The sequence below is a fragment of the Malus domestica genome, chromosome 15 (genome assembly GCF_042453785.1).
Source record: "Malus domestica chromosome 15, GDT2T_hap1".
Classification (NCBI taxonomy): Eukaryota; Viridiplantae; Streptophyta; class Magnoliopsida; order Rosales; family Rosaceae; genus Malus; species Malus domestica.
In genome coordinates this window covers 32,974,581-32,988,619 of record NC_091675.1, presented here as the reverse complement: position 1 = coordinate 32,988,619, position 14,039 = coordinate 32,974,581, and the positions used below count along the sequence as shown (strand labels likewise).

At 40.1% G+C, this 14,039-nt stretch overlaps 2 protein-coding genes across 2 annotated transcripts; both read left to right on the top strand.

Annotated features, from left to right (window-relative positions):
- The first annotated feature begins 7,618 nt into the window (after positions 1 to 7,618).
- Positions 7,619 to 8,428, top strand: LOC139191869 (uncharacterized). Its single transcript, XM_070812899.1, has one exon. The coding sequence runs from the start codon at positions 7,619 to 7,621 to the stop codon at positions 8,426 to 8,428; it is 810 nt and encodes a 269-aa protein (XP_070669000.1).
- A 185-nt stretch (positions 8,429 to 8,613) lies between these two features.
- Positions 8,614 to 11,346, top strand: LOC139191868 (uncharacterized). The gene is made up of 5 exons (XM_070812898.1): positions 8,614 to 9,207; positions 9,397 to 9,471; positions 9,724 to 10,383; positions 10,702 to 10,846; positions 10,973 to 11,346. The coding sequence occupies exons 1-5, from the start codon at positions 8,614 to 8,616 to the stop codon at positions 11,344 to 11,346; spliced, it is 1,848 nt and encodes a 615-aa protein (XP_070668999.1).
- The last annotated feature ends 2,693 nt before the right edge of the window (positions 11,347 to 14,039 follow it).

Here is a 14,039-nt window from a genome sequence, read left to right as displayed (position 1 = left end):
CCCTCTAAAACAAAGCCTAAGTATTACGGTTTAGTGATATTTCTCTTCACTTATAAATGAGAGGTCTTATGTTTGATTATTGCCAATGAAAAATTTGAATCACATTATTGCTAGCCCATTGTGAAGCTTAGCCCACTCCCCCACCCCCGTAGTATAGATAATATCGTTTGCTAAAAAAATGCCTAAAATATAGAAACCTAGACAATAAACTTTGAACACACCAAATACAAAATATTAGAAAAATAATCAAATCACACATCATGAGAAAAAGACTGACATGTAAACTGAGATTCAAACTAATTTGAAAATCGAAAACCAGGTAAGGCAAGAAAATCTGAATGCAGTGAAGCTAGAATTGTCGACAGAGGTGAAGCATGCCACGCCAAGGTTGAGAAAGCCAAACCCATGTTAGCAAAGCTATCCGCAACAACATTCCCTTTCCAGTAAATGTGAAAGCAGTAAACAGTCATCATCTTGAAGCGAGCCAAAAAAGTAAACCATTGTGTATGAAGAGGCCATGGAATTATCACATCCCAACCAAAGCATATGCCAACTCCTCTGATACGCAAAATCAACACCAAGAAGAACTCCTAATAATTCCACAAAAAGGAATTGCAATGACCAATACCTTGACAAAAACCACCAAGAAATTGACCATGCCAATCCTTAACCCCCCAAGCAGTAGGACTAGGATTCCCTTTAACCAACCCAACCTAAAAATCAACTGAATTGTGTAGGTCAGTGTAGTGGTGATCCCCGACGGCGATGGTTTCAAGAAGTTCCAGACAGCTTTCTCTCTCTTCTTTCAACAACAAAATTGTAGATCTCTCTCTCATTCCTCAACAGATCACTCTCTTGTCGTCAGTACAAAGAGTTTTTTTTTTGTATTACAAAACCAAGAGGCCGCCTAGATACCGATTAATAGCCCTTTCGATTTGTTGAACGATTTCATAATAATCGCTGCGGGGGCCTGCCGTCTAACGCCTAGGCAGCCGCCTAGCCCGCGTTTTAGAACACTGCCTTTAGCCAAACTATCAATGTTATTAGGTTGACAAACCAGCAACATATTTAGTTTGGTTAAACATCGGTGGAGTCGTAAAATAGTTGGTTTTGAAGTACATTCAGTTTGGTTAAACAACGCTACTAATATTTCGGTTGGTTATTTATCTCAAGTCTTAGCCTACGAAGAATCTACAATTCTTTCGCTTAAATAGGTCACTTCATTAGCCTTTCCAATGAAGTGAGGCGTTCTATGAAGTTACTCACAAGTGCATTTAGAGTTCGGTACCATTATCGTAAAGATTCTCATTTCCTCTAATTATTTTTGTTCATACAACATGATTCCAGTTCGACGCACCTATATTTTCAGAAATATAGTTAAAGAGGCTAAACCGGGTGCATAAGATTGAATTTTGTACATAGCCTTGTCTTCAATTTTTAAAACTCAAAGCCGAGAATGTTTCTTCTTTGGCTAAAGCCACTCGGTGCATAAATCAGCAACGCGGTTCATCACCACACCACCGCATTCATCTCATTTTTCTGATCGAATTTGGTTGAGAATTGGCATGCCCACATCAACTAAATGATGTAGTTAGCTGGAAAGGGATCCTCTCCGTATCCCTTCTACCAAATCCTCCCCATCAACTAATCTGGACCCTTTCCCAGTTAGCTCAATATTAGTCAATCTGCGTGCCACATAAGTCTTGTAGTTCTTTCTTGGGTTTTCCTCTGACTTTTATATGAATCTCTATTTGATAAAAAAAAATTAAAAAAAAATAGAAGAAGAAGATAAATTACTCACATGTTTTGCACATGATTCTATCTTATTAACAAGAAATTTATTTCAACTAATGGTTTATTATATTTGGAGTACCAAACCGTATTTTCATAATATTGAAAAATCTCTCCTATTCAACCAATCTTTCGGGCCTAGACAAGGGAAAGTCTAATGTCCTTTTTTGGTTCTTTCAAATGGATGATTTTCTCTCATTATGTTCTCTCTCACCTTCTCCTTTTTTTTCTACTTGTACAACTATGGTTAAGTTACGTCAATATTTTATATTAATTTTTTTTTTATAAAGAAAATAAGACAAAAAAACAAAGTGTTTGAGGAGAGGAGGAAAAATGATGAGAATAGGAAAGGAGAGAAGTATGAAGAAGCATGAGACAAACGACAAGTCGTTAAAAGATCCCGAAGTAAGGTCATCTTCAATGGAGAGGGTCAAAGGTTAAAAAACCAAAAAATAGCTTGATTTGTCCAAAAACCATCTCTAGCCGATGACAAGGCTATAATTTTTATGGAGCCCACAAGACCATTATTTAGCCAAAAGGGAATCAGGTTGCTCAAATGTAGCCCCCTTTTAGCTTTTTTGGCGATCAACTTTTCAATTCCAATAATTGATTCAAATTTAACGGTTAAATTTAAAAACATTCAACAATAGTTTAATTAAATTAACCAATAAATTTAAAGTATAAATTTAAAACTAATAAATTATTGAGAGGGATAGGTTTAGCTATTTGGTTAGAAATGATATATGAGTATGACTTAAAATTGTTTATATAAAAATAATTTTTTATAAGATTATAATTTTAAACAAAACTATTTTTAGCCTTTTCAATTGGAGATTGTCTAAGAGGGAGCTTCATCATGGAGTACAAACAAGACAACTCACCCGAGTCATACACTTCACTTCCCATCTCTGACACTCCGATATCAACCATACCCTGTTTTCCCACTGTTCTCCATTTTTATAATAAAAACGAGCTCACCACACCAATGAATCACATGCCTCCACGTGACAACCTAGGGTAGACTTACTGCCAAAGGCAAATTTCGACTCCTCTCCACATAAATGCAAGCAACCAGGAAAAGTCTTATCCTACTCCAAACATTACAGTCTATGGTAGTATTTGGCCCAATTTTACACCACCGGTCCGAGCAATCTCAAGTTTTGTTCGTCTCTCGTGTTCATAAGTGCTGCCATGGAACTTCAATAGGCCAAACCGTATTACATTCGGTGAGGTTTGCGCTGAAAAAAGAGAAATGTGGGAGCATGCTGACTTGTTTGCCCAATCACATGTGAAAAATATATATCAAGTAAAAAAAGAATGAAAATGTGATAGACATTTGCATGTGGATTAGCATTACTCCAGTTCATACGGTGGAGCTTGCCATCATCCAAAACATGAGATACCATGTGCTTTATTGGAATGCATGACATTCTCCCTATTCACATGCTGGATGCACGACATTCTCCATGTTCACATGTTGGAGTTTGTTTTCATTTCAAAAGAAAAGTGTCTATGCGCATATGATGTGAAGTGATTTCGTCAGATAGAGTCTCAAGAAAGCATAATTTGGTGCTTGGTTCGGCAATATTTTTTCGGCCTTTCACACTCAGGCCGAGAAATTTGAGGATACCAAGGAACGACAATCAATTTCCTTAACCGTTCAGCTTACGAGCTGAAGCTCAAGAAAATTGGGGGGGGCAATGTTTGGACCCAATTTTGCACCATCGGTCCGAGCAATCAAGACTGTTAAATGAACAAGGTTCTAAGCTATTGGATGTGAATATTAATGTGTTGAATAAGGGTTATAATAGTCAGCAAGTGAAATAAAGGTGAAAATAAATGACATGCATGGAAGTGAAGTGATTGGGATGAAAGACATTTTGGTCAAAGGTGTACGTTCTGATAAATAGTGGGTGCTTATCTTGCTTAGGTACAGAGCTGCAGGTGATGAGTGGTTGACTCACAATCAAATTGAGTTGGTTTGTGAATTTCCATGTGAATTAATGAAGATTGCATGGAGATCGGCATGCATGCGACATTTGAGGCAGAGACAAGCCCACATGGCTTATTGTTATAAACCTAGAGTCCTACTTGAGATGGAAGTACATCTCTTCAAGCACGTGGACTCATCATGAAATACTGTTTGCCTTCGCATAGGCACATGATAAAGATGTATGCGGATTACACTAAAGAGATTGGGATTTGATCAAAGCTTAAATAGTGGAAGAGTTTTAGTAGCATTGTGGAACTTCAGAGCTTATCGACTGTATACTCGTCCATATAAATATAAGACACCATGCAATATTCGAGGCTCCCTCCAATTCAACACAAAAATTGCCCTGAGCAAACTCTCACTTTACACGAAACCTCTCAACAACCTTGAGATTTTTATTTTCTTTTTCTGCCGACATATCTTCAATTTGGATAAACAACACTGGAGCCGTATAATCAACCGATCAATGAGCACCTTCAGTTTGGATAAACATCACTATTTCTCGGCCGACTGATTACCTATCCAAGTCTCGGTCGAGAAGGATTTTCGAATCCTTATTGGCAAAGGTCATCTCATCAGCCTTCTTGGTGAAGTGAGGTGTTACCAGGTTACTACATCAGGCACCATGAAAGCCGAATTTGATATTGAACTTCACAGAACTAGCAGCCTTGTCTTCAGGCTCTAGAACCTGAAGGCCGAGACATGTTCCTTCCTTGGCCGCAGTCGCAAGATTCAAAAGTCAGCAGCGTGATAGGAGCATATTTATGCGACTTAGTTAATATGTTTTCTTACACTTACTTAGTTAGTTATTGCTTATAAGAGTGTTTTAAACCATTTTCGTATGTTTGTAGGTCCTAATAACAAAGATGGCAAGAAAAGTGCATTTTGGTGCATTTTAGAGCAATTTTGGGACGAAATGGATTGCATGCACTTGGAGACATGAGGATGGACGTTTTGGGAAGATTAGAATTCAGCATATGTGTGTAAGTGTGTGACCTACAACTAACAAACATCATAGCTGCCATGTGATGGAGACAACATCATGCAAGGTACATGCAAAGACACCCACATGCAAAGACAACACACACACGGCATGGAGAGAAAGTATAGTGGTTTGTGGCTGAAATGTTGAAGCAAGTGTGTGCAAATGCAAAGGGGATCTAAACATGGATAGCACATGTCATGTGCAAAGGAGAAACAAAGATGACAACACACACATGCAAAGAAGAAAGCAGCAAGAAAGGCACGGCACATGGAAGAAAGCATGGCAGCACACACATGGGAAAGAAAGGCACGGCATGGGCAGGAAATGAGTTGAATTGTGGCTGAAATAATGAAGAGCATGTGTGTGTGGAAGTGTGACAGCTTGTACATGTGGAAATGATGACTAGATGGCAGCACACACACATGGGAATGCAAGGAAACACACGACATGGGCAGCAGGAAATCAGAAAATGAAGAATGAAGATGTGGAAATGATGATTACATGGACATACACACACATGCAAAGAGGCCTTGAGCACCATCCTTCACACTTGTGCACCAGCAACCCTTCATCATTACTTAACATTTCTGCCACAAGAACATGGAGACAACATTATACAAGGCATGTGCAAAAAAGAAACATGGACAGCCAACAAATTCGTCAAAACTGCCTGTGCAGATTAGCTGACTTTGGAAGCATGTTACGAACAGCTCCGAATGAATGAGAGAATGAGCCTTATATGCTTGGAAAGCTATGGATGTCTATTTTCTGGAGAAATTTACGGATTGTTAATATCATGTTTCTAGAAGAAGTTATGGGCATTGTAACACTGAAAGGTTCAGAAAAGGGCTAAGCAGATTTGGCTAATAAAATGAGAAAGTAAAGGCACTTGTTTTGTGTTTTGCTTTGTCATCAACACTCAGCAGCAAATGGGGTTATGATTGCACTCATTTGGCTTTGGAGCAGGTGGAAATGCACAGCTAGAAAGAGAAGACACACCCACATGCAAAGGAAAGGAGAAACATGGGCAGAAAATGGGTGGATTGGTGGTTGAAATGATGAAGCATGTGTGTGCAAAAGGAAAGGAGAAACATGGACAGCACACACCCATGCAATCTGCACATGCAAAGGAAATGGAGTGGTCCTCTCCCTAGCCTATAAATACATCCACCACCCCCCTTCCAAAGGGGTACAATCTTGATCCATCAAAAGAGCTTCATTTCATTCACAAACACAATTTCCTTGTAGTGACCTCCATTCATTCATCTAACCAATCCATACACTTTCATCTCTTAGCCGTGCAAATCCATTCCATCCATATATCCATACAAATCCTAGACACTTGTGCTACAACAAGGTGGTGAAAACAAAGGTCCTTGGCGTTTCAAGCTTGGAACTTTGGAGCGTTTTAGGTGTACTTCGTTCTTGCTTTCAATGTCTACTTTATTACTTTCTAATTTTGTTGCAATTATGAGTGACTAAACCCCTATTTAGTTAGGGGGAAGTTTGAAGCCATGAACATGCTTGAGATTTGAATTGATTTCCTCCAATTGTGATTTGATAAGTTGTGATTGCAATTCAATTATCTATTTTATTCATAACTAATTCTTGTATGTTTATTAAGGATGCATACTTAGTTTTCATGCATGAATTAGATGCTAGAATATAAATGAGTTTCACCTAATCGTTACAAGTTTATATTCATGAGTAGTGAAGGTTGTTTATCACAATCGCGTTAATTGAATTCTTGGCAAATGTATCATGCATTCATAGTTATAATTGCCTCGTCAACACTTATGATTTTCATTGAACGTAATGATCTCTGATTGTATCTCTATTATGCATTCATATAGGGGACTTTTAGAGAATGATTTGGGTTGTTGCATGCATTCATCCAACTCAATGAGTAAAGGAAAATCTGAGGGTTAATTTGTGCATCACGGTTAATTTGGGGTGTTGAGCATCATAGTTAATTGAAAAGCAATTGGAAATCGATTCATATACAAGTGTGTCATGTGTGAAGAACGGACCTCTAACTAATCCATCCATCATCTCATTTCTTAAATTCGTTTTACAATCTGTCTAATTTTATAAGTTGTTTGTTTGTTTGTTTCAAATTCATCAAAACTAAAACCCCCCTTTTACTTTCTTGTTTCAAAGTGTTAAAATCTGTTTTGTTTGTGTTTTAGAGTGTTTTGAGTCAAGTCAAAAACCAAATTTCGTCCAAAGTTGTGTTAGAGTCAGAAACTACCTAGTCTTTGTTTTTAGGCAATTTTGAGTGTTTTTAAGGTGTTTTGAGTCTTTAGAATCTGTTTTGAGTCCCTTGAGTCTATTCAAACGTTTTTAATTTATTTTTATGTTTTTGAGTAAGTTTAGAGGTTTTAGCAAGCCCTCCTAATCCCCGGTTTAAGAACGATCCCTACTTATACATATACTACAATTGTCAAAAGAGGGTTTAATTTGAGTGCTTAACTTTCATTGCATCAAATTTTGGCGCCGTTGCCGGGGAATTAGCAACTTTGCTAATCCCTCGTTGTTTCTTTTTATTTATTTTTGTGTGTTTTTATTTTAGTTTGCTGATTGGGTTTATTTCTTATTTTCAGGTACTAGTTTATGACTCGTAGTTGTCAACATATTAGTGCAAACATCTCGGAGTTCGACGGCAATTTTGAAAGAACTTTGAGAAGAAAGAAGAGGGATCCAGAACCTAGTGAACCTAGTTCAAGTTCAGAGGCCGAATCTGAATTTGAAGAAAAAGAAGAAGAAGTCATGGCAGCGGACAATCGTACAATCAAAGAACTCTCGGCCTCGGGGTTGGCAATGCCGCACCCCTTTGCATTCAATACCCTATGGCTGCTCAAGGCAAGACCAATGAGTTCGAATTGAAGTCAAGCTTGTTGCATCACATTCCTAAATACCATGGGCTGTCCATGGAAGATCCAAACAAGCATCTTAAAGAGTTCGAAGTGGTTTGTTCGAGCATGACTCCCATCAATGTCGATGGGAACATTTTGATGATGAAGGCCTTTCCATTCTCTCTTTTGGAAAGGGCTAAAGATTGGCTTTATGAGTTAGCACCCGGAACGGTCACGTCTTGGGAAAGCATGAAGATGGCGTTTTTAGAGAAGTTTTTCCCCACTTCGAGAGTCATTCTCTTGAGGAAGAAGATTAGTGGGATTCAACAAAATCAAGGTGAATCGTTTCCCACATATTATGAATGTTATAAAACTCTTGTTGCTTCATGTTCACAGCACCAAATGAAGGAGGAGCTGCTCATTCAATACTTCTACGAAGGACTCCTCCCCATTGAACGTCAAATGCTAGATGCATTGGCGGGTGGTGCGTTGGTTGACATGACTCCGGTGGCTGCCAAAACTTTAATTGCAAACCGAGCACACAATGCACAACAATATGAGGGTGTTGGACAAAGAGAAGGCCCACGGCAACATAGTGTGAATGAGGTAAATGCAATTTCTGAAATTCAATCACAACTTTCTAATCTTACCTCTCTTGTGTCTCAGGTTGTAATTGGGTCAAAACCACAAGAAAATCAAGTTTGCACCGTGTGCTCCATTCAAGGGCATCCATCTGAGAAATGCCCTCAGTTGATCGAGAATGGTGGATGGGAATCTGCCAATGCTATTGGATTCCAAGGCTAAAATTAAACCAGATACGATCCATACTCGAACACATACAACCCCGGATGGAGAGATCACCCTAATATGAAGTGGAGAGAGCCCCAACAACCTGCACAACAAGGGGGATTTAGGCAAAACCCCCTGGGTTCCCACGACCATATCAACAAAATCAACCACCCCCGGCCCAACCGAGAACAAGTTCGCCCATGGATAATGATCAACTTGTTCAATTGCTAACCAATGTGGCGCAGGGCATGCAAAATCAAGCCAAGGAGGTGGAAGATTTGAAAAAACAAATGGGACAAATGGCTGAATTCATGGGGCAATTCAGTAGAGAACAAGGCAAGTTACCAAGTTCAACAAATGTGAATCCAAAGGGCGGATTCGAATCCGCCAAAGCCATCATGTTGCGTAGTGGAAAAGAAGTTGGAAGTGAGTCCGACACTCCTAAATCTGCCCAAAAAGAGGATGAAAACCTGCAAAATGAGGAGGGGAGCACTAGCACACCCACGGAAAGAGTGAATCAACCGTTGCCCCAGGCCCCTATCATTCCTAAATCGGCCAAACAAGGTAAGTTGAGTTCAAATTCACTTAATACTAATCTGACTCATGTTCCTTTTCCTCGTAGGTTCATGCAATCGAAGAAAGATGAGAGTGAGAAGGACATTCTTGAAACATTCCGGAAAGTGCAAGTAAACATTCCACTCCTTGAGGCAATTAAACAAGTCCCGAAATATGCCAAATTTCTCAAAGAGTTATGCACAACCAAGAGAAGAATGTCGAACAAAGAGGTAGTTAAGGTAAGTGAAAATGTTTCAGCCGTATTGCAACGTAAACTGCCCACTAAATGCAAAGACCCCAGAAGTTTTACGATTCCTTGTGTGATTGGCAATACTCGATTTGAAAATGCAATGCTAGATTTAGGTGTATCTATAAATGTCATGCCTTACTCTATATATGCATCTATGAACTTGGGTGAATTGAAAAAGGATGGTGTGATTATACAATTGGCTGATCGTTCTAACGGATACCCAAAAGGTGTTTTGGATGATGTTTTAGTACAGGTGAACCATTTGATCTTTCCAGCTGATTTTTATGTTTTAGACATGGAAGATTCAATCCATTCCACCTCTTTGCCGATTCTTCTTGGTAGGCCATTCATGAAGACAACCCGTACAAAGATTGATGTATACAAAGGAACTTTGACGATGGAATTTGATGGGGAAGTTATCAATTTTAATATTTCTGAAACTATGAGATATCCTGTTGATGATCACTCTTGCTTTTCTATTGATGTTATTGATTCTTTGGCGTAGGAGTATCTTGAGGAATTGAACGAGGATGCCCTTGAAATAGCCATTACGAAGGGCATAGAACTAAAAAACCAAGAACTTGGGGCAATGCAAACCCACGACCAAATTGGGGAGCCCAATGTCGTGCCCTTTAATGAGGAAGTTGTGGAGGTTGTGGCTACCCTTGAGTCGCTTCCACAACAATATGGTAAGGTTCCGCTCTCAATTTCAAGTTCAGTTTCTACTAAGATGTTACCTTCTGTTGATCAGGCACCTACTCTTGAACTTAAGCCGTTGCCGGACCATTTGAAATATGTGTTTTTGGGAGATGATGAGACATTGCCCGTCATTGTTTCTTCAAGTCTCATGACACATGAGGAAGAAAAGCTTGTGAGAGTGCTACGAGAGCACAAAACAGCCATGGGGTGGACCTTGGCCGACATTAGGGGAATTAGCCCCACCACTTGCATGCACCGCATACTTCTTGAGGAGGGGACTAAACCACCCCGAGAGGCTCAACGCCGTCTCAACCTTCCTATGATGGAAGTTGTGAAGAAGGAAATAATCAAGCTCTTAGATTGTGGCGTGATCTATCCTATCTCCGATAGCCATTGGGTTTCACCAGTTCAAGTCGTTCCCAAGAAGTCTGGAGTTACTGTTGTCAAGAATGATGAGAACGAGTTGGTACCTACATGAATTCAAACCGGATGGCGTGTTTGTATTGACTATAGGAAGCTAAACGCTACAACGAGGAAAGATCACTTTCCTTTGCCATTCATCGACCAAATGCTTGAAAGGTTAGCAGGTCGTGCTTTTTATTGTTTTCTTGATGGATATTCTGGATATAACCAAATTGTGATAGCACCGGATGACCAAGAGAAGACCACATTCACATGTCCCTTTGGAACTTTTGCCTATCGTCGCATGCCATTCGGCCTATGCAACGCACCTGCCACTTTCCAAAGGTGTATGGTAAGTATATTCTCCGATTATGTTGAGAAGATAATTGAGGTATTTATGGATGATTTCAGTGTATTTGGGGAGTCTTTTGATAATTGTTTGGATAATCTGACCTTGATCTTGAAACGATATGTTAAAATTAACCTTGTGTTGAATTGGGAAAAATGCCACTTTATGGTTAAACAAGGTATAGTTTTAGGCCATATTGTTTCAGAAAAAGGAATTGAAGTAGATAAATAAAAAATAGACCGTGTACGTCACTTACCCTCTCATACTTCGGTTAGAGAGGTTCGTTCGTTTCTTGGCCATGCAGGGTTCTACAGGCGTTTCATCAAGGATTTTTCCAAAATATCCAACCCCATTTGCCGATTGCTTCAAAAAGATGTGCCCTTCCAGTTTGATGAGGAGTGTGAATCAGCATTCAAGCAGCTCAAAGAGAAGCTCACTTCAGCCCCTATCATTGTTCCTCCCGGTTGGAGCCTTCCTTTCGAGCTTATGTGCGATGCATCCGACTATGCATTAGGTGCTGTTTTGGGGCAAAGAAAAGACAAGCAGCCGCATGTTATATACTATGCCTCTCAGACTCTCAATGATGCCCAATTGAACTACTCCACAACGGAAAAAGAACTTCTAGCTGTTGTCTTTGCTTTAGATAAATTTCGATCTTACTTAATTGGAACTAAGTGATTGTTTATACTGATCATGCAGCTTTAAAGTACTTACTAATGAAGAAGGAAGCAAAACCGAGGCTCATTCATTGGATGCTTCTTCTTCAAGAGTTTGACATCGAAATCCAAGACAAGAAAGGAAGCGAGAATGTGGTGGCTGACCACTTGAGCCGAATGGTCCATGAGGAGCATGAGCATAACCTGCCTATCCCTGAAACTTTCCTCGATGAGCAGCTGCTGTCCATTGAGGTAAGTGAACTATGGTATGCCGATCTAGTGAGTTACATAGTGTCTAAACAAGTTCCTAGCACTCTCACCAAGCACCAATGTGATAAACTTCGAAAAGATGCACGTTTCTATGTTTGGGATGATCCCTATTTGTGGAAGTATTGCTCTGATCAGATTTTGCTTAGATGTGTGCATGATTGTGAATTTCTTTCGATTATAAGATTTTGTCATACTTATGCTTGTGGTGGACATTTTGGCACTCAAAGAACGGCATTAAATGTTCTTGAATGTGGATTTTATTGGCCCACGTTGTTTAAAGATGCTAGAACTTATTGTCTAACGTGTGATCGGTGCCAAAGAATGGGAAACATAGGTACCAAGGATTAAATGCCACAGCAACCCCTATCCTTTGTTGAAATTTTTGACGTTTGGGGTATTGATTTCATGGGTCCTTTCCCTCCATCTTATGGTTTCACTTATATCTTGCTAGCTGTTGATTACGTTTCAAAATGGGTGGAAGCAAAAGCCACCCATACTAACGATTCTAAGGTTGTTGCAGATTTTGTGAAAACTAACATTTTTGCTAGGTTTGGAATGCCTAGAGTTCTCATTAGTGATGGAGGATCCCACTTTTGTAATCGAACCATTGAGGCTTTGCTAAAAAAGTACAACGTTACACATAAGGTTTCAACACCTTATCATCCTCAGACCAATGGGCAAGCCGAGGTTTCAAACAGAGAGATCAAGCAAATCCTTGAGAAAACTGTGGGGCCAAAAAGGAAGGATTGGAGCTTGCGCTTAGACGATGCATTGTGGGCTTATCGTACGGCCTACAAAACTCCCCTTGGCATGTCCCCTTTTTGGCTCATCTATGGTAAGCCATGTCATTTGCCCGTCGAGTTAGAGCACAAAGCACATTGGGTTGTGAAGACCTTCAACATGGATATAGATGCTACCGGGGTGCATAGAAAGCTCCAATTAAATGAACTCGAGGAGATTAGGCACGAGGCGTACGAGAATGCTCGGATTTACAAGGATAAGACCAAGGTGTATCATGACAAGATGCTTCGTACAAAGACATTCTCCAAGGGGCAGAAAGTGCTTCTCTTTGATTCTCGCTTTCGGTTATTCCCCGGTAAGTTACGCTCTAAGTGGATTGGCCCCTTTGTTATTACTAATGTTTTTTCCCATGGTGTAGTCCAAGTCCAAAGCATGAAAACCGGCCATGAATTTAAGGTGAATGGGCATCGTTTGAAGCCCTATTACGACCTGTTTGAGGAGCATATCGTGGAGGAAATACCTCTCCATGCCGTAAGCCCTAATGGAGCTTAAAATGAGGTATCGTCCGGCTGCAAGACGTTAAAGAAAGCGCTTCTTGGGAGGCAACCCATGTATTCAAATAAGGAAGATTTTTGAATTGCTCCACAATCAATTTTGCGTTTCTAAAAACCTTCCATTTTCTGTAGTTTTATTTTGCCATGATTGTCATTTTTATTTTGTTGCTTGTTTAAATTATTTTTGGTGTGGGTTTATTTTTGAAACACTGACAATTATGCAAGGTATTTTTACATTCATAAAAAAAAGAAAGGAACATTAAGCAGATAAATACAAGAGGGAGCCTTCACAAAGGCTGCTTAGGAGAAGTCTCAGTAGTCGGCGGAGCCTCAACAGTCGGCGGAGCCCCAGAAGGAGGAGGCATCAGAGGTTGATCATTTGGAGCTTCATTACGCGGCACAGCCCCAGAAGACGAAGGCAAATGATGTTGGAACAAACCCACAAATCGCTGATTATCAAGTAAAATCTGACCATCAGATTCCTGCATCTGGTCAATCTTCCTCTTCATGTTTGTAGCATAATTATGTGCGAGCCTGTGCAATTGTTTATTTTCATGCTTAAGCCCTCTAATCTCCTGCTTGAGACTCATCACTTCAGCCGCCAATGATTCAACTTGACGGGTTCGGGCAAATAGGCGTTGGGCCATATTGGACACGGAACCTGCGCACTGCACACTGAGAGCCAGAGATTCCTTAACAGCCAATTCATTAGACCGTTTGGCAAGTAGTCTGTCATCTTTGGGAGTGACAAGGTTCCTGGCCACCACTGCAGCTGTTATATCATTCTTCATCACCGAATCCCCAACGGTAAGGAGACCAGTAGGGGATATGAAAGATGGGCACCATATGTTGTCTGGAGAAGGCGGGGCTGCCTCTTCAGCAAGGTTCAAGTCAAAATGACGGTCGGAAGGGCCAGACATTTTTCAGAGGTGTTAAAGAAAGAGGAGATCGGACAAGTCAAGATCGTAGAAGTTCAAAACGGGAGTTTTTACAGGCAGAAATTCAAGTGTGCTTTGAACGTCCTGCATACCTCTATAAAAATTAGCACGCGATGGGATTTCAGAGATCGAAGAGGCAAGCTCAGAAATCGAAGAGGCCAACTAAAAAAATCAAAGAGGCGCTAGCTTTCTCAAAAGCTGAGCTTGCTCAG